This window comes from Apaloderma vittatum, unplaced genomic scaffold (genome assembly GCF_000703405.1).
Source record: "Apaloderma vittatum isolate BGI_N311 unplaced genomic scaffold, ASM70340v1 scaffold7585, whole genome shotgun sequence".
In the NCBI taxonomy this organism is placed as follows: domain Eukaryota; kingdom Metazoa; phylum Chordata; class Aves; order Trogoniformes; family Trogonidae; genus Apaloderma; species Apaloderma vittatum.
This window is the reverse complement of record NW_009716490.1, coordinates 58986-83646: the sequence shown is the minus strand read 5'-3', so window position 1 is coordinate 83646 and position 24661 is coordinate 58986. Positions and strand designations below refer to the sequence as shown.

Below are 24661 nucleotides of genomic sequence, written 5' to 3'. Positions count from 1 at the left end.
GAGTTTCTGTGCAGGCATGAGAGGTTTGTGCAGGCTGCTTTGTATCTGCTTTCTCAAAATGTGGCTGTGGCACCTACAGAAAGCTACAGGTAGGCATCACGCAAAACACTGAGCTTGTGGAGTGGTCTGTTTTGATGCTGTACTCTTTTTCAGCAGCTGTCACCATGAAGAGGAGTAAGGATGGAGTGGGAAAGCCCTGCAGCAAAAACTGAAGACTTTAGACAAGCTGGCCTTCCTGATGCCTAGCTCTAACTGCTCTGGCAGGCCTGACAGTGCAGCATGATTAAGATGCTGTACTCTTTTTCAGCAGCTGTCACCATGAAGAGGAGTAAGGATGGAGTGGGAAAGCCCTGCAGCAAAGACTGAAGACTTTAGACAAGCTGGCCTTCCTAGCTCTAACTGCTCTGGCAGGCGTGACAGTGCAGCACGATTAAGATGAGGAGGAAGAAACTCTGGGCATCTTGTTTCTGCCTTGCAACTGCCTTTTTCCTTATTGTGACACTCCAGGTACAGGGGCAAGGGGCGGGATATGCATGAGATCGCTCCCAAAGTATGGCAAAATTCTGGCAGATGAGAGAGCGTGTTGAAGGCAACAGATGTTTTCCATACAAGTCTGCCCGTAAGGAGGAGTCTTTAAAGAAGCTCTGTCAGCAGCATTGGTGGTAATAGCTGACTCCAGAAATGACAGTATGCAGAGAACACCTTTCTTGCATAGCTCCTCGGCTCCTTGAGCAGTTTCTTAGGGATGGTGTACCATGCCATGCCATGCTGTGTTGCCTCCAACCAGCATTGCCTCCTCTGTTCATGTGTTTGAACTCATTAGGGAGGGAGGCAAAGCTGGATCCATTTCATACTAATGTGGCAGAAGACCAGGGAGCGCATCAGTAAGTGATGATGGAAATCTGTTTGTCAGTCCTGACTCAAAGGCCATTCTTAGCATTGGAAAGGCCAGTAGCTGGTCAGTGAAAAAATGTTTGAGTGAAAAATCATTGCAGAGACCTATTAGTTTGTGGCTGGTGCAGATTACCCTAAATTTGCATTAGAAGAGAACAACTTTTAGACAAATTGAATCAGCCTTGGTTGTCAGTTATAGGACTGTAGGAGACTTCAGTCATGAGAGGGCTAGTATCTGCCCCAGAGATGTCTTTTTGCTTGGGCTTTGCTCTGAACTGAAGCTGTGGTTCAGAGCAGTGCCTCAGGTAACTCACAGTGGATTCAGCAGCAAGACCTCTGAAGCTCTTCCAGTCCAGCTACTTGTTCCAAACTGGAGCCATTTCTTGAGCACGGTCACTGACACTCAATGGTTACTTTCAGTTCAGTTCCCCTGAACGAGTTTTGTCCAAAGGTGCTATGGATGTCCTAGCACAGCAGCAATGCTGGCAAGGGTTTGTGACTCCACTGCACCTTCACATCTGAGCAGGTCCGGAGCCAGTCAGAGCTTCCCTCTGACTAGCTGGGATTTTGATGTGGGAGTTTTCACTGGACAGTGACGCTTTGTGACCTGTGTGCTGTGGCACATGAGCTGTCAATGCAGTTGGGGTGTGTCAACGCCCAGGAGTTCAGAGAGAGGTACTAGAAATTCTATCTAAATATAGAGGCTCCGTAAATTCTGCCAGGGGAAAAATTGAAAGCAAAGAAGGAGCATATTCCTGAAGAAACCTGGATATAAGGTAGTTATAGACTTATTTCAATTATATTGCTGCAGTTATATCTTGTCAGACTATTAGACATATGAATCTTTTTCACAGATAGCATCTTGTCCACTTGCCAATGTGTGTTTTCTGTGTTTTTCTCTACAGCTGCACTTTGCACAGCCTCCTGTATGTGCTGTCCCAATATCCCGTGTAGCACAGAGTCTATTTAGCCCTTTGCTACACAGTGAGAGCAAATGACACATCAAACAACAAAATGAATGTGTCCAGTAAAGCTATCAGAGAAGAGAAATGTTTTAAGCAACTTAATGTGAACTATACTCTCCCGCTTTCCAATATCCTGCTTCAGAGCCATCCGGCAAGTGAAAGTGCTGTGGCCAAAGCTGTCTGGTGGGTTTGACTTCCCCCACCATTCTTGCAGCTGTTCCTGGGGTGACCTTATGCACTGCCTGTGAATGTGCACGCACAAAAAACTGTTTGCACGCTAGCAGGAAAGTCTTTACCCCACTAAAGCTAAGAGCAGTGTCCTGTGTCAATACCTGCTGGCACCATTTCTGTCACTTTGCTCAACAGACTTCTCTGCCCCAGGGCACTCTTATGGCAGGTACTACCTGTAGAAAAGAATGGTGGGTTCATGGGCACCGGAAAACCTCAGATTTTCTGGAGGCTTCTGTCCCATGGCTGATTGTGAGCAGGGTTAGGAGCTTCTCCTATGGCTGGAGAGTCTAAGGTTCTTTGTAGGGTGTCAGTTGTGTAAATGGTGCTTCATACTAGTACACCTTTCACTTCTTTGCACACAGGTGGGATTTTTCTCCTCTACCTAGACATGAAGTTGTAGTTCCACTTTCTTAAAGACCTGTCTGCATCTGGTTTATTCAGTGAGTGGTTTAAAAATTAAAAGGGGTGGGTATAGATGGCCACATGGAGACATGACACATGAAAACTTCATGTGTTTTGTTTTTTTTTACAGCTGATTTCCAGAAGAAACCTGGCTACTGAAGGGCCATTATCTGTTTTGTGCAAGGGAGAAAGCAGAAGTTGCGTTGTTAAATCCTACATGATGTGGCCATATCTCAGTACAGAAATGTACTTCCTACCTCCTCTTTAGAAATTCAGGTTAAAGCTTTTGCTGTTTTGACATAAGATCACTTGGATAGTGGCTGAGGCCAGTGAAATGCATCCTCTTTGATTTACAGAAACTTCACATGCAGATTTGTTTAATCACAGAATCACAGAACGTTAGGAGTTGGAAAGGACCTTGAAAGATAATCTAGTCCAATCCCCCTGCCAGAGCAGGATCACCTAATGTTTGATGCTTTAATTTGTGAAGCAGATGTCCTGGTTAATGACAATGATGTGCTGTGATATGTATGTTAATTTTTCCCTAAGGTTGTAACTGAACTGGGCAATTCAGAGAATAAGGTGGCAGTGATTTCCGGTTTACACAGTGGTCCATTAAAGCCTGTGGAGAGACATGCTTTTCAGTTTAAGAAGCAGGAACTTCAGAGCGGTTTCAAGACAGAGTCTGATGTAGATCACTATCCCATCCTGCTCTGGTGGTCTCCCCTGACTGGAGAGAGAGGGAGACTGGGTCAGTGCAGAGAGGATGCTTGCTTCTTCACAATCAACAAAACCTACCAGCACAATCAGATGACAAGAGCATTTCTGTTCTATGGTAAGGATCTATTTCTCTTTAAAGGAGTAACTTTGCCTCCTGCTCACTTATTTTCCTTTAGAGATTAAATATTCTAGGTGGCAATTACTGAGAGCAGGAAACTTATGCAGCTCACTGTGCAAAACTTTGCCTGGTGATGAATACCACCAGTAAAGATTCAGACATTCTCTGTAAAAGTACTCTGAGAAATGACCTTACGTGTCTGTGAGATTACTGTTGCCTTGTCTTATGCTGCTTTCCAATCACATGTGGTCGCTGTTTATGGGAGAAAAGATAATTTTCTATAGTTGCCAAGTAATGAAAACACAGTGTGAGATCAAGCCAGCTTTTTCCAGTCTTCTGGCTTGTCACCCCTAGCAAAGGCTCTGCAAGGCCTTTGTTGCACTTGTGCGAGTCTTTTGTATTAAAATAATGCCCTCGCTGGTAACTGTGCTACTCCTCTGCCTCATGTGCCAAGAGATTGCCAGCACTGTGAATGGAAAGTATTGATTCTGCACAGGGAGCAGCAGCTACTGCAGCCTTCTGAGCTGCCCTGGCTCTGCCAACTCAGAAACATCCCACGACATCTACTGTAAAGTGAGTCTACAAAACAGAAAAGACATGTCTTTTAAAAGCAGGCCTTATTTTGTATACTTGCTTTTCCTCTACACAGTTCCTTTGCAGAGGAAAAGTGAATTTTAGGTGTAAAAATAAAGCCAGGTGCTTTTCTGTGACTGGTAGGTTCAGGTCCTTTGAAAACAAAACAAAAACCAGTCTTGAATCTCATTCACTCAGCGAGGGTAACAGTGAACTGTAAATACAGGACAGAAAGGCCTTTAGCCTGGTTCTTAAGTGAACCAAAAACTTCTCATCACTGATCCTCTCAGAACTCCAAGTAGGTCAGCTTTGCCAGTTGATAATATAGTGGTTAAGCAAAGAAATAACAGTAAAGAAATGAGAAGCTGACTTAATTAAAGACAAGGAGACCTGTGTTTATGTGACATGAAAGCTGTAAAGTCTGGTGGTTTCTGTATCACATAGTAATTCTGTTTGTTTCAGCATTAGAAGGACTATTACTGTTAATTTTTAGCAGGCTTGTGGACATGATTTACTTACTTATTTTTAAAGGACTATTAATACTGGTCAAAATACTCTCCTTGTAGTTTTTGTTTTCTTTTTCTAGTGATACCATCTATGAATTGTTTATGAGCAGGTGTCAAAATATGGAAAAATGTTACTTATTTTTAAACCACAATAAACTCACAATACTAAAACCTGTAGAGACAGGGTTTTTTTCATGGAGATGAAAAAAATCCAAATGTATCAATCCAGAGGAGTTTTGCAGACACAGACACTGCAAAAAGGCAAATTTTGATGTTCCAGAATTTCCCTCTGAACAGCCTGCTGAGTGAAAACTTGAGCAAATGCATTTCCATGCTAAGGTTGGATCAGGACACAGGTTCACCTTTCGAAGAAACTGCATTGATTTTCCACTCATATTTGGCCAGTGAGCTAGTCAAGAGAAGAATGGGCCAAAGCTTAGGAAAAGTACGGTACAGAAATACGGGATACGGATGTTTTACAGCATAACTGCTTTGCTAGGTCCACTTTCTTTTGGTTTTTTTTCTGCAGCTTGTCCTGACTTACTGTCCTGGCCTGGGAAATCTCTAGCTGTAGGTGCTGACTTTGTCAAATGCCACCATCTTCTGTTTGGAAATGAGATGGGTGCGGCATCCACTTGCTGAATTTTGTCTCTACTTTTGCGAGGAATTCCCAGCTCCACCTTTTCAATGCCACATACTTCGCGGAGTTTTTTGTGTAGCGTGAGCTACCAGTTCAATCAAGTCAGCATGAGCTGGATCTGGTACCATGCTGTTAGAACCTCAGAGGTGGTGTTCCCAAGGGAGGAGGATGTCCAGCTTTTCTACACTGGAGTGTTGAGTCCCTTGGACTATGAATCCTGAATGAAAGATGTCTGCTAATATGCAGAACTTCTTGTGACAGCATCTGTCTTTCCCTTCTGTGCTTCACCACATATCTAAGATTTCCTAATTAATAGTTTGGAAGTTGTAATCACTTGTAATTGTAGTCTTGTTGTGCTGTCTTTAGCCCCTCATAAGCTCCTTTACTTTCTTCATCTCAGAGGGCAGGGAACATGCTGGTGTTATCTTCCCTTAAATCCTTAAAAGCTTTCTGGACTGAGAATGATTATTACATTAGAATCAATCGTTCTCATGAGCTGTAATGCATTTTTCTTTTTCTGTATGCCAGATTCTCTCCTTGTTTAGTAAGTTTTACATGTTGGATTTTTGTCTCTCTCATCCCTTTCATTTTCTTATTCTTTCTGGCATTTTCCTTCCCTCTTCCCTGTAATACAACCTTTAAGAGGGAGGACCCATCTGAGTGACAGAGCTGAAGTGCTGTGGTTTCAATCCACAGCATCTCATTATTGTCTGTATGCACTGCTGCTTCTCCTCTGGGCATCACTTAGAAAAAAGTGATAGGCCTTATAAACTTCCCTGTGAGAATTTGATTCAGTTTCAGTTTTCCTCATGTTCTTGTATCGCTATAACATGTTAATACCAGAAGCAGCAAATAGCATTGCTTAGCAGGTGTCACAGCCCTTCATCCTTTTGGTGTCAAGGGCTTAGGACCACCCCTTCAGTGGCTTCAGCAGTCACAAAGACCACTGGATATTTTTTTTCCTTCTTTATATATTAGTTTTTAGATCAAAATTCTGTGTTAGAATTTGCTAGATCCCTCATTTTTTCCATCAGTGGTTTGACATCAAAGGTGAAAAGTTATGAGAGTGACTAGGATGGTAGAATAACTTGTCCAAAGAGAGGGGATTTGTGATGTTTTCTAAACTAGCTGTTCACTGTTTGTTTCAGTTTATGAGCCTCCCTTGCTTGATAACACCTCTTAAAAATTTTGTATATTCAGTGCTTGTACTTAAGTAAAAAATGGTGCAGTTATAAGACAATGAGGAAGTGTCTTGATAGAGATTTATCAGCTTTGTAGTTAATCTGCAGTAAAGCAGATTATGTATGAGTGTAGTACAGTAGTGCTGAAGGGAGAGCAAGGGTGCAATTCATGAGCTGGTATTTTGAATTCAGGTTTGCACAGACCAGCCTTTGAGAAAAGGCTTCTAGATTTGTCCTAAAGCTTCCACCACAGCTTTCCTAAGTTGTTCTGGAGGCTTCTTGTCCTTGCACGGAGGCACAAGCAGCTTCAGTGGACTGCTTTTAGAGTTTAGACATGGTTCTCCTTTGTCTACTGTTGGCATTAGCTTGATGAGACATCTTCTGCAAGAAGTGACTTCTTTACGTATCTGGTAGGCAGCTGTGATACATCATCTCTTAATTCTCTGTTTGATAAACTGAATAGATTGTCTTCCAGAGTCTCTAGTACAATGTCTTTCCAAGACTTGAACTCATTCTTGTACTTTTTCTCCTTAACCCTATTTAGTAGGGGGGCCGGTTAGCTCAGTGGTTTGAGCGCAGTGCTGACAACAACAACAACAAGTATTTTAGCATCCTTTTTGTTGCTTTACTGCTTGCACCAAATTGAACCCTGCAGTAACCATTTTCCTCACATCATAGATAGAGACAATGCCATCTGTTCCCCTACTTACAGAATGACGGGATTATTAAGCATTTTAGTAGTCTCATTTCAGTGTATTAAAATCTAAAATTCCTAGTGAGACTTTGAAATGAGAGGTCTTTAAAGTAGTATGACCTGAAGGGAAACCATTCCGGTATTAACTACTTATCCCTATTCTCTAGATTATTCTGCTGCCAAATTTGATTTTATCTGTCATAACACTCCTCTGTCTTTGCATGAATTGCTGTCCTTGCAATACTGCCTTGTAATGTCATAAGCACAATGGTGGTAAGGCTGATATTAAATTAAAACTAGACTTCTGTGTTATTGTAGTTAAAGGTGCATGGTAGATAGGAGCGGACTAAACACTGTTTGCTTATGTCTAGGTACTGACTTCAGTATAGACAGCCTACCCCTCCCTCGTAAAGACTATCATGACTGGGCCCTTTTCCACGAAGAGTCACCAAAAAACAACTACAAGCTCTTCCATGAACCAACCATCACCTTATTCAACCACACCGCAACCTTTAGTCGCCATTCTCACCTACCGCTGACCACCCAGTACCTTGAGGATATAGAGATCCTGAAGTCGTCGAGGTACATGATCCCACTGCAGCTGAAGAACAGTCTGAGGAAGAAGCTTGCACCACTTGTGTATGTGCAGTCTGACTGCAACCCTCCTTCTGATCGGGACACCTATGTGCGTGAGCTGATGTGCCACATTGAAGTAGACTCTTACGGGGAATGTCTGCATAACAGAGACCTTCCTCAGCATCTTGGAAATCCAACTGCCATGGATGATGAGGACTTCTATAAAATACTGGCACAGTACAAATTCATTCTTGCTTTTGAAAATGCTGTCTGTGAAGATTACATCACAGAAAAACTCTGGCGGCCACTGAAGTTAGGAGTGGTACCAGTGTACTTTGGGTCTCCCAGCATTGTGGACTGGCTTCCTAGTAACAAGAGCGCAGTCCTTGTATCCAGTTTTTCACACCCTCGGGAGCTGGCTCACTATATCAAAACACTAGATACAAACGACCAAGAGTATGAGTCCTACCTACAATGGAAAATAAAAGGGGAAATTTCCAACCCAAGGTTGCTTACAGCAATGAAGGAGCGCAGGTGGGGAGTGCAAGATGTCACCCAGGACAATTACATTGATGCCTTTGAGTGCATGGTGTGTAACAGAGTGTGGGAAAACATCAGAAGAAAAGAAAAGGTACATGCGACTTAGTCATTGTGTCTCAGAGAGGCTTTAAAATGGCCCTAGTCTCAGATTTGTCCCAGGAAGTTTGGTTACCATATTTTTGGCTAGCCTACAACCTCTGCTATTGCAGTGCCATTGGATTGTGCATGCTCATGTCAAAAAATTGGGGAAAGGAGTGAGTGCATAGCCAGAGCATGTGTTCCTCACAGTGCTTGAGCGAGCCCATACACATTAGCTGTTGAGCTGGTAGTCATTTCCGTAGAAGGACTGAATTGTTCAGGGAGGATGTTTTGATCAGCCTGCAGAAAGTAGCCTGACTTACTGACTTGGCTTTCTATCACCTTCTGTCACATCTGCTCATTTGCAGCTAGACCTGATCTGAGACTCAGGCTTTTGTCAGCCTGACTGGCCTTGTCCCAGACATTCTGGGGAGAGCTTCCCCTCTGACATCCACAAGGACATGGCTATAGCCTGTAGTGGGAAGCAAAATGCCACTGACACGCTTTGATACTTTACTAAGGGCATAGCGTTTTCTCTGTCTTTCGGGGTCCCTGAATAACCCCTTTTATTTCTCTCTGTTGCCAGGGATGGCTGCCCCAGAGGTGGAAGGCTCAGGTTAACCATCTGAGCTGCCCCAAACCAGAGGCATTCTGGTTCTCATCTTCACAACCTGGCTGGATTTCCCTCCAAGAGATGTGGATACCAAGCTTTGAGCAATCCAAGAAAGAAGCCTGGGCACTGAGGCACCTGGTGGAAAGGAACAGGAATTTTACAGCTCAAGAATTTTGGATGCTTGTATTCAAAGAATAAACACAGCCTGTGGAACAGAGTGAGCTCCTCAGAGGAGTCTGTGGGATTTTCTTTTGTAGGTGACCTTGTCATACCTAGGATTGATAGCCACAGGAAATAGAAAGACTGTATCTAGTATGTTCAGTGCTCAAGGGCTGCTAAGGAGTGCTAAACAATAGAATGGTCATGCTAGGTTATATATATAAATCCATACATATGTGCATACATATATACAATGAAGGTATTTTTATATTCTTTTTTTTTATTTTAAAATTTGAATTAATTTTATTTTTCTTATCATTCATTCAGGTGTTTGAGCATTCAGGCACAAGTTGTCAAGATTCTCAAAGACCAGTTTTAAGCACATAGCTAATTCCCATGAAGCAGATGGATCTCCCTCCATCTTTAGATACATACCTGTATTCATGGCCTCAGGACCCCTTTTTCCCCAGCCCAGGACCCTCCCTTGCTGTGTTGATAGCCACAATCTGGAGATCAGCTGACATTATTGCACTAGTACAACTTCTGTGCTGCTCTGGAGGTAGAGAAACAACTTGGGACTGTGTCCCTGGCTAGCTTTATATTACCAATTTTCCTGGCATCAGCAGATTTAGCAGGGACTTGGCAGGCTTTATATCTTGACAGTGTGTGCCAATGTAAAATACATTAGCACTTGGCACGAGAAAACGCCATCTGTTAGTGTCCAGGGACAGATTGAATGAAAAACGTGCTGGCTCAGATTTACCCACCATCTTCTGCTAAAAATAAGCGTAGCACATGAATATCTCCACTCCCCAGAAACAGGGATGGCTTCAATCTGACTTACCCTCTTGCCTTTCTGATGGTGAACTATTTGTATGATGTATAAACATGGAATTATGTGGTTGAAAGGGCAGGGATAAAACTGAGAGGCCATTGGTCCTGAGAAGTCTTCAATAGGCCCAAGGAGAGGTAGGCAAGCAGCCTTCCTGTTTTAGCACAGGAAACTCCAAATTACTTAATTTGGCAAAGAAAAACCTTGGTGATCTTGGTCATCACTTGCCGAAGGAAACACCTTTGCTTGGTATGTAGACTTGCAGTTTTCATCCAAAGTTCTTCCAGTCTCTGTCTCTGGAGGAGTCAACTTCCACAGGGTCTGCAAAATGGCATTATGTGGCTGGAGCCATCCAGATGAGGGACAGTCATTCATACACTAATATGGAGTTGCTAGAAAGGCAGATTTTCACCTGTCTGATAATTTCCGTGATTTTTTTCCTTGTAGCAGGCTATTTTAAGGTTGCTGTAAAGCATCTGTTTGTTTATGAAGGGATAGGCCATGGGGGAGGGGGTGAATAGCAACTGACATCAAGAAATTCAGCTGCAAAATTCACTTACCTTGGAAAAGTTCCCTCACCAGAAATTTCTTCACCAAATGGAATGATCCCATCCCATCCCATCCCATCCCATCCCATCCCATCCCATCCCATAGAATCACAGTTCTGGAGTGTTTTCTGGTGTGCTTTTTATTGCTTTCAAATCTAGCAAGAGAAAGAGCATTTTAGTGGCCACAAAACATACGGCATCAGCCATTGTTTCTATGAGTACATACTTAGTTCTGATTAATCAAAGAAGTCCTGTTGAAATTCCTCACCACTGGTGTTTTGCCAGTGTGGCACACAGCGTCTGTTGGACATGTCTTAAACTGTTTCCCTGGTGATCTGTAGTGCAAATGATAACCAAGCTCCACAAACGAAGCCCTTTGGGAAAGTGGCGTTAACACCAGGCTTGGAGGCTTTCCTAAATCAGGACCAAGACCTGGACATAAACCTTGCAACATTCATAAAGAGAACTGCTGAATCCTGACCTGTTGCTATGAATCTCTGTTCCTCTTCTCAGGATGGCATAGAATATCTGCAGCACCGAGGACTAACCTTTTTTGGGGTGATGTTCTGCTGTATCCTTTGCCAAAAATGTCGAACCATTTTATCTAAATACCTCAGGAGCTGCACACTGAAGATTTTTGTTGTTTCCGTGGTGAAATCTGTCAGATCCTGATCTTCCTGAACAATCTGGTAGAGAGATGTTATCCAAATATATGTGGCATACTTACCTTACTTTATAAGAAAGGAAGACTGAAGTAACAGGTTTATTCTGAAGTTTCAAGTGGTCAGCAGCAGGTGTTTCAAAAGAGATACTTTCATCCACTGCTATACACAGTAGAAAGATGAGGCCCCAGAGCTGAAGCTGTGCTGTGACCCCTTCTAGAGGGTAAGCATTAAGCTCTTGACTCCCACAGGCTGCTTCAGAGCAACTTAAATTTGGTCTCTAGGTCTTTAATCACCCTCAAGAGCCTCTAGGACACAGGAAAAACTGTGCTGCGTGGAAGAAAGTCTTGGTGAACATAGCCCTGGGAGAATTATGGCAAGGATTTTTGCAGGTTAATCAAGTGTAAGAAAGACTGGCCATCGTGAATGTTAAGTTAGTCTCTCCTCCCACTGCTCTGAGAAGGAATAAGCAAGAGCAGCTGACCAGTCTCACCAGTCTCTCGTTTGTTTGTTTGTTTTTTACCTCATTTGCTAGCCATCCTGCCATGTACAGCTTTGTAATACTACCTAACAGAGGAATCCAATTTGTTTGGCAGGCTTATGTATATCCCGGATGGTACAGCCTTTTCTTTTTACAGTTTCTTTTTGCATTAGAAAGGCAATAGCAAAACAGTTGAGAAAAACTCTGTATTTCTGGCAAGAGCTGAGGGCATGCTTCCCAACCTCTTGCATGATGGTAACAAGCTGTCCTGTAAGACACAAAGACAGTTCCTACTGGGCTTGCATTTGTCCCCCTGAACTCATAGCCATCAGTTCCTCCAGAAGTCATACATAGTGGTTGCCTCTGAACTCACAGAGGCATTTGCATCTGAAATACAAAACCTCCAGACCAGACTGTCCCTTCAGAAGATGCTTGTGTTCAGCTTGGAGGTGTCTCTGGGAATCTGCAGGAGTCCCAGTGGGTCTGGGAGAGCATGGGGAAGGAGGTGACCCTGGACGTCAGCCTTTGAATGCACTCCTCCTCCTCCCTCTCCCTGAGGAAAATCAGGACTGGAGCAAGGGCAAGTGGGAGCAGGGATTGCTTTTACCCTTCCTCCTACACTCCCGCTCTACTTCCAGCCTCTTAAGTTCCTTCCACCTGCTCAATGTGCCTGTGCCCTGGTACCTCCCGTCTTCTCTGGCATTGGGTGGGGCAGGGAAACATAACACAAATGGGTTGTTTTTTCACTGCAAATATTTGCTCACATTTTTCCACTTCACTTTCACTGTGAGCCTCCTCCCTATCTTCCTTAGGGTCTGACTGCCTGTATTAGAGGCCAGGTTTGAGTTGGTGCAGTGATACCTGGGATCAGGCTGCAGGGAAGCACCTAAGGTGAGCTTGAGAAGGAGCTGGCAAAAGTCTCACCTGCTGCTCCCCTCTCATACTAGAGCTGCTTTTGAGAGTTCTGAGTCCCTGTCCATGCTGTGTTGTGCCATGCCTGTGTCTGGCCACAGTGCTGGCTCTGACTAACATTCTGGGTTTCTGTCTTAATCCTGACCTGTTTCACTCCTGTGGACCTGCAGGGAGATCCCTGGGCTGTGGCTGACCCTGCCCTCCATCACCATGTCTGCCCTGTACACCCTGCCTGTGGTGCAGCATCTCCTCCATCCGGGTGGGGATGCTGGTCAGCTGGCTCCACTCCCAGTGAACTTTTTTGTGCATCTGCCAGGGGCTCTTCCAGAAGCTATTGCTGGTGGGAAAAGTCCCCTGGGAGTACCTGGTCCTGCTATCATGAGATGGCAACTCTATCTAAGAGTTGCTTCACCTCTTGGTGATCTGGTCTACAGCAGATGCCCCCACACCATCCCAGGTGATGGTCCATCCCCTGATTGCTACCTACTGGCCCTCAATAGCCACATCCCCTGTGCCCTGTCAGAGTGCTGTGCAGTCAGGCCTTTCCTTTGCCAACCATGGTCTGTCTCCTCCTTGCCTTCTCACAGCACTACGGTGATGGGGCCTCTCCTGCAAAATCACTTTGATCCTAAGTGTGCACAGATTTCAAAATTTCTTTCCTCCTCTTAACTCTGGCCACTCAACCCATTTTTCCTAGACTGGTTCATTTTTACGTATTTGTTTGCTCTTCAGAAATCTTCTCAATATTGACATGAGCCAACACACTTTTCTTCTTTCATTTCCCTTAGGAGGGGCTGGCAGGGTGGGAGTGTTAACACAGGTGGGAGCAGATCATGTGAGATTGCTCTGCTAGGCATACATTAGAGAAACAACAGAGTATTCACCGCAGAAAACGAACAGCAAGACAATGACCATGAAAGTGATTAAAGAAAAGAAATATAAGGAAGACTTCGACTGTTTATTTCAATGCAAGACAATCCTCAATCCTGTGCTGTGGGTGCACAACTGTGCATTGTGGGCTTCAGAGGTCAAATCTTAGCTTTCCTTCCTCATTTAGCATTTTACAGAGAAACAAAGCCACGCGCTTGCTTGTGGCAGGCATTAAAGAGAGCCAAAGATCTTGTCACTGGTAACACACATTTGCCCAGCATGTGATGCTCTATTTTGTCAGCAGTGTGGCATTAGCCTAATGTGACATACAATGAGGGTGGCTGTGTGCTTCTGTGGAAAAGTGTGTTAGTACAATGTGTGCACGAGGTGAATGGTGGAGAGGTTTCATATAGCTGACAGAGTAGAGCCACACACTGAATGGCACTGTAGAGACAGTTCAAAAAACAGACTGAGGTTAAAGCCAGGCTCTCTCTGTGTAATTAATGGAAAGAGAGAGCTCATTAGAATTACCCTTCACAGGAGCACTTTCTCCAGCAGCAGGAAAGATGGAAGGCCAGGTAGTGTGGGGTGGGATGGACATATGCTGCTGTGTCCTGTTGGCTGATATTCCCCCTCTAAGCGTTTTTGAACCGCAGTTATTGAACCCTCATGTGCAGGCCTTGTTTTTAGTATGTCTCCTAAACTGAGGGTTAATGCATGAATTATTAAAATCCTACAGCCATTTGCTGATCTCTTAACTCTCTGGCCTTGAAAGGAGATAGGGTGTAGAGACAGCTGTTTTGCATCTGATCAATCAGATATCTTGAAAGCAATATTATTTAATATATGTACATATATTCTGCAGGGAAAAACTTACTTAAAGATTTCTAAGGTTGCAAATTAAAGCAGAATGCAGAACATTTGTGTAAGTGGTCTTTTTATAAATAGGTGTTTTGCCCTGAAATACTATGGGAAGCTGGGACATAACCTAAGCCCATGAAATCCAATCCATTTTTCCTTCCCAGTGTCATCCTAAAATCACACACACACACACACACACACACACACACCTCCCATCCACCCACCCAGCAGTTACCTTCTCCTCCTGCTTCCTTTTATTTGCTGTCTATCCTGAACCCAGAGCGAAGTGGGAGTCTGGAAGAAGCACCATCAAAAGAGACTTAGCCAGAGGATGTATCCTTCTGCCCAGACGCAGGGGAAACACCTAGCATCTCTTAGTCTTCTATACACAAAAAACCCACATTAAATGGCAAGAGGCTACATGTGCTTTTTGATGGATTCAGAAAGAAAGAAGTCCTCATGGGGTCTGGGTCCCCTGGGGATGCAGGACTCTGTTCCATGGCTCCCCAGGCTGGGAGGGCAAAGTGGGACAATAGACTCAGAGGACTGAAGCATGCTGCACACAGCAAGTTTGGGGAAGCCTAAGCAAAGCCATCGCTATTTGATGGGCTTTGCTGCAGGGTCCAGGACTGCTTGGCAGCTTCGTCAACTCCCTTTTAATGTTGTGTGTTGCCTGCAGAGACACTAGCTCATTCAGTCCCACCAGCATGTGCATTCTGGATGGTGGGGTGTCCTTGGACCTCTGGTGGAACACCGGTTGCTGAAGTCCTCAGGGCAGATCAGCATTTGAGGCAGCTTGAAGTGCAGCAGCTGCAATCTGGGGATGGAAGTGACAGCGCACTGGTAAGTATCCAGCAAACTTTCCAGAGTCATAAGACTTGTATTTTTTTTCCTCTTTGCTGGCAACATTTCTGAATGTTTTAGTGTGCACACTTTGCAGTTCAATATTTCTTTAGCATGGATAGGCTGCAGAATACCTTCTCTTCTTTATATGGAAGAGGAAACATTCTTGTACTGCACGTTTGTCCCAGCCCTTGGCACACTGAGAAAGACAGTGCACAAACTGTACAGCAAAACCTGTGATGAAACCAAGAAACCTGGCAGTCAAGGTATGTCTTCCCAGGCTTGCTGTACATCTGTTATCCCCAGGATCATGCATGCCTTTTGTAACTATGCCACAAAACTCTCACTTTGCATAAATTAAACTTTCCATGGAGTGTAAATTATTAATGCACTAAAATGTGCCCCTAACAGTCGTTTGCATTTAAAGCTATTACTCACTGTTCCTGACTGATGCATTTAGTTGTTTGCCATTTTCACAGAGTCAGCAAAAACATGCCCTTTCTTTCCATACCATGTATTTTGTGCAAAAACCACAGAAACCCAAGAAGATCCATTTCAGGGGTGTGAGCAGTACACAAAAATACACTGTCACAACGGAAGTAGTTTCAGACTCTGATCAGAAAAGGCTCCTACATTGCCTAAAAAGACTTGATTTTATAAATAAAGAAAAAGCATTCTTCTTCAGTCTGAGAGGTTGGAATTGGACTCTCTGGACTAATGACTAGAGTCAGAGCCCACAGCCAAAATGTGACCAAGAATCTAGGCAGCAGGAAGCGGCCACAGGGACAACATCCTGACTGTCACTGCAGCATGTGGGTCACTTGGAGGGTGGTGTGTCAGAGGCACCATAATTTTGGTGTGTTTAAAAAGCGTTGCTCCAGTTTCAGATGGGCCTTTGCCACAGAGAAGCTGGCCCCAGACCTGTGGCCTGTTGAGGCATGGGGAACAGGTGTGCAAAACAGCTTTGCTGGAACTGTTGTCACTCAGGAAGCATTCCTCTCAGTGTTCTGTTGTGTTTCTTGTTCATGTGTTTCCAGTCTTTAAAAACAGAAAAGCCTTGAAATATCACCTGGGAAAGGCAGGGCAGCTCCAAAGGAATGGAAAGCTCTGTCCACTTGCTGTGGCACCCTCTCACTCATGGATCCCTCTCTCTGCTACTCTTCAAACTCCTGCAGAAGGCCAGCCTGTCCAACAGGTGATTGTTCTGGTGGGATGGGGTGGTCACTTACTGGAAAGAGGATTTCAGGTCGTGTTGGTGAGTGATAGCCTTTATCGGCCGAGGAGCTAGTCCTTTGAGACACTAGTTGTCAGTGCAGAGCTGTTTTTAAGATGCCCCGTGGCATGCAGCATTAAGACTTGTTCTTATTCTGAAAGGGTCAGCCTGCCCTAAAAGGGGAGGGTTCCTCCAAGCAGAGCAGCTTTGTGTGCTGGCTCCTCTGGGCAAAGATGCTCCCCAGTGATAGCCTCACTGCTGTGACTGTCGGCAGTGCTTTTGAAGGAAATTGGTGTTGCTTTTTGGAGTTGGCTTGGTAGGGGCAGAGAAGACAGCGGCCAACGGGTGTGAAGCTTGGGCTAAGCTTGCTGATAACATACCTGAACATCTCTGGAAGACAACTTTGAGCTATTCTTAAAGTAGGGTAAGTTAGGTTAGACATTCTGACACAAATCTGTCTTCTAGGGGCATGGTGCTGCTCAGGTGAATCAGTAGGTGGTAATCCTCAGGAGTCAGCCTTGGCCATGCCTGCCACCCCTGTGATATGGTCTGATCTGCCAAGTCCTGTTATGAGAGATATCATCACCGTACTGTAGGAGCCTAAATCTGAGGTTTCCACACAGCTGAACACATGCAACTGAAGGCAAGGAGTTGTCACTACGGCACAGTTTAACTGCAGTCGGGGTTACCCTGTTACATGCTTGCACAGCCTACCAGACAGAACTTTGCCAGACAACCTGTGGTTGGCTCATTATAAAACAGACGTCTTACATCCTGCACTAGGAGGCCAGTAATAGTTATCAAAGTAGAAAATGCTGCTAAATACACTAACGGAACCTCTGTTTAGTGTGTGAAGGAAACAAAGACATACAAGTAGCCTTGAACAAGAACTTGCCTTTCTGGGGCCTACCCAGCTCAGAGCTGATGGAAGGTAAAGTCTACACAATCTGCTGTTACTATTGGATATTTATGAATCCTTTTTTTTTTTTTTAAAGAAAAAAGATCAGTCGAGTCTCACTGCTGCAGGAAGGACTATCAAAACTCACCATATGTGGTAGAAATTGCTGCTGTACCATCCCTCACTGGGCAGGAGGCTGCATATGCACTGCTCCTGCGTCTATGTGTAATGCTGTTTCTTTGGTCATGTAAACACCAAACTCGCTTGTGCAGCTGTGATCTAGATTGTGCCATCTGTGACAGGATTGCTAATCAAAAAATAATTAAAGCTACATCCAACTGCACAGGGAAATTTGCCCAGTAACCTTGTGACAGAGAACCAAATGTGAAGGAACCGTCACTTACGGGATCCTAAATCTGAAACATGTCTCAATATTACAGCCCATTTGGCTTACTTCTTGCCCAGGTGGGAACACTGCTTGGTGAAAGCTTTGACTTGCTCATTGGCACCCCATCCACTGAGTGCTGTAGAGGTTCAGACACCACGCTACAGCTGTTTGTGATGTGATGGACCACGGCCACACACCTGCAGCTGGCTTCCCTCCCTGCTGCAGGGTTGGGTCAGAAGTGTCCCCTCATGTGTAACAGACCCACTGTCCTTGGAGGAAGCCCTGAGATCTGCCCTGCCATGAGCTGGGTGGAAGCTGTAGTGCATGAAATGTGTCCAGGGAGGAGTTAGCTTAATTTTGGGAGTTAGGGGTTCTGTCTGCTGGTCTGCCAGGAGACGGTACCTAAAACACTGTTCTGTGCATCAGCATCCCAGTGACCCAAACTGCAGTGGGACTGGCTGTGAAGTTGTCCCAGACACTCATTAAACAGATGGGGCAACGTAACCTTGAGAGACGACAGGCCTGACTCAGCCCTGTGGATGCATTTCTTGGTCAATACATCCTGTGTCAATTAGGCTGAATTCACATCCATGATGCCTCAGCCAACCGCATCCTCGGAACTGACATCAATATTTAACACCCGCTGCCACACTTGCTCCTCCACCAGCAAAAAACATTCCGGCAAAAAACCTCCGGTGAGCCCACCAGTCTTGCTTGTGCGGGGAGGGGCAGGGAGCAGGAGTGTCCACGAAGCGGGTGTCATCTCCCTCAGGGCCACCAGGTGCCACTGCAAGGCAGGGCATCACTGCCGTGCCGCCTCTACCCACCCGCGACAGTCTTCCCTCGTGGTGTCCGTCCCTTTGGTATCCCGCATCCCTCTCGAGAAGAGTGAACCTCCCCTGAAGCGAGTCTGAGCTCTGCATCTCTTTGACCTGTAAAGAGAGAGGAACTAGCCCTCGTTTGGGTGTTAGCTCAGCTGGGTACTTGGGCAGGAAAATCAAAACACATGGTCCTTCATAAGAGAAATGGCTAATTATGTGGCCGCTTGTGGTTCCTGCCCTGTCAGCCCAGGGAATCCTTCATACTTCCTTGCATGAAACACAAGTATTCTCGAGTATGCTTTGAAGGAGGTACTCAAAGCTCTGTTTGGTTTCCCATGACGTGTAGTCATGGGAATGATGTGCTCGAATACTTACGAAGATAAGAAGCAAATTAAGTGTTCAGACTTCTGGACTGAAGGGGCCGAATTTCAGGGGTACACCGCTGGCAAGCAGCCCAGGCAAATGTGGGTGTGAGTGAGTGGCTTTTAATTTGCTGACTGCTCTCTCTTCAAGATTGTCTTTGTACAGCAAAGGAGAAAACTGCCATTGTATCAGATTCAAAAAACTTTGAATTGTTAGCACATGAGCCATTTTGTGGTTTATTAACAAATTCACAACAAACTGTCTGTTATTTTAATATTATTATAGAAGAAGGGTGCGAAAAATGTTACCATTCCCCAGCACTGCTCCTGGAGCTGACCATAGCCAAAACAGTACTTCCACAGCATGAGTGTTAACATTGCTGTAGATGCCTCTGGTGCATCCTTGCAACATAATCAGACTTAACACCAAGCTTTAAACTGGTTTCCAAAGACGATTTTCTCCTCAGGACTGATCTGTGGGGAGATGCTGATGTTCTGCTTTGCTCTGTACAAGGAGCTTTTAGGATCACATGAAGCTCCTGTGCACTTGCAGCCCAGAAAGCAAATTTTGTCCTGGGCTGCATCAGGAGATGTGTGGCCAGCAGGTCGAGGGAGGCGATTCTCCCCCCCTACTGCACTCTTGTGAGACCCCACCTGGAGTACTGCGTCCAGTTCTGGAGCCCACAGCACAAGAAAGATCTGGACGTGCTGGAGCGTGTCCAGAGAAGGGCCACGAGGATGATCAGAGGGCTGGAGCACCTCTCCTATGAAGACAGACTGAGAGAGTTGGGGCTCTTCAGTCTGGAGAGAAGAAGGCTCCGAGGAGACCTCATTGTGGCCTTCTTGTACAAGAAAGCTGGTGAAGGACTTTTTAGGATGTTGGGTAGTGATAGGACTAGAGGGAATGGATTGAAGCTGGAGATGGATCAGTTCAGATTGGATGTTAGGAAGAATTTCTTCCCCATGAAGGTGGTGAGACACTGGAACAGGTTGCCCCTAGAGGTGGTGGAAGCCTCATCCCTGGAAGTTTTTAAGGCCAGGCTGGATGGGGCTCCGGGCAACCTGGTCTGGTGGGAGATGTCTCTCTCCATGGCAGGGGAGTTGGAACTAGATGATCTTTAAGGTCTCTTCCAACCCTGACAGTTCTATGGTTCTATGATTCTCTTGGATCCAGGGCAATGGCTTGTGACTGTGTAACCAGCCTGTATGTCTTTCAGGCCGTGCCAGGAAGCTTTTGCAGGTATGTGAAGGATATGTGAAATAGGCAGCCTGCTGTCCTGTCTGTGATATACATCTGCTCTGCACTATCTGACTCAACAGGGGACTGAGTTGAATAGCATTGGTGGGACTTGAGATCCTATGAACGTGACCCACCTCTTATCATCATAAAAACCACTGTGGTCCAAGAAATAGCAGCTAATGGTAATATCCACTTTCAGTCTACTGCAGATTCTTCGGGATGCCTGCACAGTAAGCTAACTACAAAATGACAATGTCGTAGACAGCAGGAAACCACAAGAGGAGGAAAAGGTAAAAGTCAAATCCACAAAACAGTACTAACACCCCCGATTTTGAGAGGCTGTATTTACAAACATCTAGGCTTACTCCCAAGCTGCAGTTATCTGCAGTTTATTGATCAGTTTAATAATACTGCATCAGTAGTTTCACATTAGTAAAAGAATATGAATGAGTATATTAATGCTAAGGTTTATTTACTTACACAAATGAAGAAAAAGGGTAAGTTCTGTTTTGAAAGCATTCGTTGTTATATGACCTTTTTTTCCCTCTTTATAAAATGAATCCACAGGTCATTATTAATGTTAAGGTATTTGTATTGGCATCCCACCCAGGCACAAACTGAGATATGAATGATCCTTGTTCTACTTTTCTGTAGTTTAATTTGCAGTTGAAGTACCTCCTAGAGCAAAAGATAGGATTGTGCAGTTAAACCTGCGAGGTCTTCCCTGATCTCTGCAGAGAGGGACAGACTCATTTCTGCATGGTGTCTTGGTTGTTGACAAAACCCTGAGTTTTGCCTTCCTACTCTGCATTCAGTCATCGGGTGCTGGGATTGCCTGTTTGTCACCGTCATCTGCACAGTTCTCCCTGACAATCGCCCTTCTGCCTCCCCAGTATGTTGACACTACATGTGAATGACAAAGATGCCTGCTATGTACCAAGGTTTCCTCATCTGGGTTTTCCTGTTTGTCACTTAAAAGCAGTGAAAGGCCTGTGTACTGGATCCTCAGTAAAAAAACACCAGAAGCTGCACGACAAAATATAGCTAACAAATGGACATTAGAGGTTACTAAAAGAAAAGGTGTTTTAGGAGAAGCTTACAGAGTTTGTCTCCCCATTTGATTGCTGATAGTCGTATATAAAAATAGTTCAAAATAATTACCAAAGATGACTGAAACATGCTTAATGGTATTAAGGAGAACCTTCTCAGAAGAGCATTGTATTAGAATAAATCAGGGTCAGAGGTGGATTTGGCAACCCACCTAGAAACCTTGACAGCATGTGGGCATGGGAGTGCCTCTGCAGCTGTCTCCCCTTCCAAGGAAAATCAGGCTTTGTTGCTGCTGCGCAGCTGGACCTGTGTCCCCAGGTGGACTCTTTGTGCTGTAGGATGGCTTCCTGTGCCCAGGCATCGTGGTGCTCCAAATCAAGCAAAGTGGGTCAATACAAGCTTGACTCTTGAAGTGGATGCTGAAGAAAACAAATCTCCTTGCCCCTTCACACGCAAGGAACTGTTGGTGCATCTGTTCAGACAAAATCTGGGTGTGCAAAGCAGTGACGACATGAGTCGAGATGCCGTTGCCACCTCCTGCCACACTAGCGACCTGCTGAGTAACACAGGGAGAAAGGAGGCTGCAAGGGGAACCTTCAGCCACAGGTCTTATGGTTGCCTTTGGCAAGACTAAGTGGAAGAGAGACTTCACGTGGACACAGATCTTAAAAAAATAGTCAAATTATGACCTTCCTCTGCATTTTCCTAATATACATCTTTACCACATGCTCCGGGCAATCTTTGTTCAGCTTACCATGATGTTAACTGCAGATGACATTCCTTACGACAAAGAAGCCAGGTATCTGTGATATAACCAGAATCGATAGAAGAAAATTGAATTAGATGAAAAAAAGGGAATGAGGAAACAGGATTTTTTTTTCCCCTCTAGGAGACTTCTGTTGACTAAAAGCTGAGCCTTTCTGACTGAGAATTTAGATGTGTCAGTTTAATAAGGGTGTCCTGACAAGAGGGGATATTAATTTATCATGATGATTTAAAGCATTGTGTTTAATCACGATTTAAATCAAAAAGCAGAGAGCTTCAATTTAAATTATTGCTTACATTTTGCTATGTGTGGGCCTTCAGTCTTTTTTTCTACTCAGAGAAAGTCTGATTCTCAATGTATCTTTTGTCTGAGCTGAGGATACACTCAGGACCTACCGCTATTCTTCACTCACTTGTAAGGTTTAACATGTTTATTCAGATTAATAATATTTACTTTCTTCGTGATGTTCGAGGCTGACGAAGACCTATTTGCTTTTCCTAGTTAATGGATCTTTCTTGTGATCTCATTTAAACAGCTTCTGGAAGAGAACTGGGATTCAGTTAGCCCACGAACAGCACTTCAGCTAGGGGTTTGTATGTGTGGAGAGAGGTATCTAATTTCTTTTTTCCTTTGTAATTACACAGAAGTACTATATGCATATCGCAAAAGAGAAAGTTTATCAAAACATGTCCAACACTTAAAACTAAGCGGTTTATTAAACAGAAGTAATATGATCCTTAGCCAGTGATTTGAATTTAGCTCCTAGTCAAAATAACCTTCAAGATTTTAAAAGTAATAAATCTCATTTTACATCTTTTTTATATTCATAGATTAGAAGAGGAAAATTAAACTTTCCTGCCCTTCCTTTTACCTTCCACTTCTCAGGTCTGAACAGCCAAAAACTTCCCCAGAAAGAGGAAAATATTCTCTCTGCACCTTTGGAAGTGACTGCTCTCCCAAGCTTCACCTTTTCAAAATACTCTTTTCCCCAGAGCTTTGGTAAGGATTTCCACTGTTTCAGGATTTCCTTTTCACTTCAAATGGCAGCTCTAGCTTTTTAAACTAGACTTACCTAATTTGATTTCAAGCAGTTTTGGAGACATTTAGTTTTACAAAGAAAAATTATTCACGTTTTCATGTACCTAAATTAAAAAATGGTAAGTAGTCAATTTATTTTCTACCTGCTGGCAAAGAGAAGGTAAGAATGGTGTTCCCTCTATCTGAGATCTGCCAGAGGGGCAGACATGTCTTTCCCTCAAGCTGTTGAGAGATCTGAGCAATAAATGCAGCTAATGCCCACTGGTAGCCCTGCTGCCCTTACGACAGCAAGTGAAGCAGTCTGAGATGATGGTGGAGCCCTTCACACTATCTCCCCTGCCAGCAATGAAGATGTTTTGTGTGAAGCAAGTCCAATAAATGGTAAAACTAAAGGCATGCTCCAAGTCATCAAAATCTTGTGTCCTTGAACGCTGGTTGATTTCCAGGGAAGGCGTAGCAGCGGCGTGATGAGGACAGTAGCAATATATAATAGCAGGGTGTATTCCAAGCTTACAACCCTGGACTTCAGTCACGAAGACTTTGATTGCTTCAGGGATCTGCTGGCCAAAGTGCTGTGGGACAAAGGCCTAGAGGGAAGGGGGGCCCAGGGCAGCTGGTCAGTATTCAAGGATCACCTTCTCCATGTCCAGGAGCAAACTATTCCAACAAAGAGAAAAGCAGGAAAGAATGCTAGGAGACCTACCTAGATGAGCAAGGAGATCCTGGACACTCTGTCACACAAAAAGAAACTTCACAAGGAATGGAAGATAGAACAGCTATAGTGGGGGCATATAAGGAAGATGCCCAAACAACGAGCAACCTGGTTAAAAAAGCTAGTTAGAATTAAATCTAGCCAGGGAGATCAAGGGAAACAGCAAAAGTTTCTACAGGTATATGAATGGCAAGAAAAAGACTAGGGAAGGTCTGGGTCTCCTCAGAAACGTAAGAGGTGAACAGGTGATGAGTGATGTGGAGAAGGCCAAGGTTCTCAACGACATCTTTTCCTCTTTCTTCACTGGCAAGGGCTCCAGGCGCACTCCTGGCGTCACAGAAGATAATGGCAGGGGTTGGGTGAAAGATTTGACCATTGTAAGTGAAGATCAGGTTCATGACCAACTGATGAACCTGAAAGTGTACAAGTCCATGGGACCTGGTGGGATACACCCACGGGTACTGAGAGAGCTGGTGGATGAGGTTGCTAAACCCCTCTCTATTATATTCCAAAAGTCATGGCAGTCCGGTGAAGTCCCCAATGACTGGAAAAGGGGAAACATAATCTCCATTTCCAAAAAGTGGAAGAAGGATGATCCGGAGAACTATAGGCCCCCAGACGTGTGTGTTGGGGCCACAGCGCTGCTGGGGCAAGCACCATGGGTGAGGATGGACCGCCATGATGTCCCTCAGCAGTGTTCAATCCCTGGAAATGCTCAAAAAACGTGTAGATGTGGCACTTCGTGACATGGTTTAGGAGTTGTGGTAGTGTTGGGTGGACACTTGGACTAGATGATCTTAGAGGTCTTTTCCAACCTTAATGATTCCAGGATTCCGTGATTCTATGAGCTGGTTGGTTGGTCAAACCAAGAGGGTAGTGGTCAATGGCTCAGTGTCCAGACGGAGATGGGTAACAAGTGGTGTCCCTCAGGGGTCCGTGCTGGGACAAGTGCTGTTCAACAGCTTCATCAATGACATATGGATGGACAATTCAGTGGATAAAGAATCGACTTAACCTTAATGATTCCAGGATTCCGTGATTCTATGAGCTGGTTGGTTGGTCAAACCAAGAGGGTAGTGGTCAATGGCTCAGTGTCCAGACGGAGATGGGTAACAAGTGGTGTCCCTCAGGGGTCCGTGCTGGGACAAGTGCTGTTCAACAGCTTCATCAATGACATATGGATGGACAATTCAGTGGATAAAGAATCGACTTAATGGCTGCACCCAAAGAGGGGCTGGCAAATGGTGCATGTCCCAGAGGAAAGCACCGCGACA

General features: G+C 44.6%; 1 protein-coding gene across 1 annotated transcript; it reads left to right on the top strand.

Moving 5' to 3' along the window:
• Positions 1 to 300: 300 nt before the first annotated feature.
• Positions 301 to 8958, top strand: LOC104274037 (alpha-(1,3)-fucosyltransferase 10-like). The gene is given in 5 exon segments (XM_009869551.1): positions 301 to 507; positions 3042 to 3327; positions 7296 to 8131; positions 8705 to 8752; positions 8754 to 8958. Coding segments are annotated over 5 exon segments (1350 nt in total). The 5' UTR covers positions 301 to 435; the 3' UTR covers positions 8862 to 8958.
• Positions 8959 to 24661: the final 15703 nt, after the last annotated feature.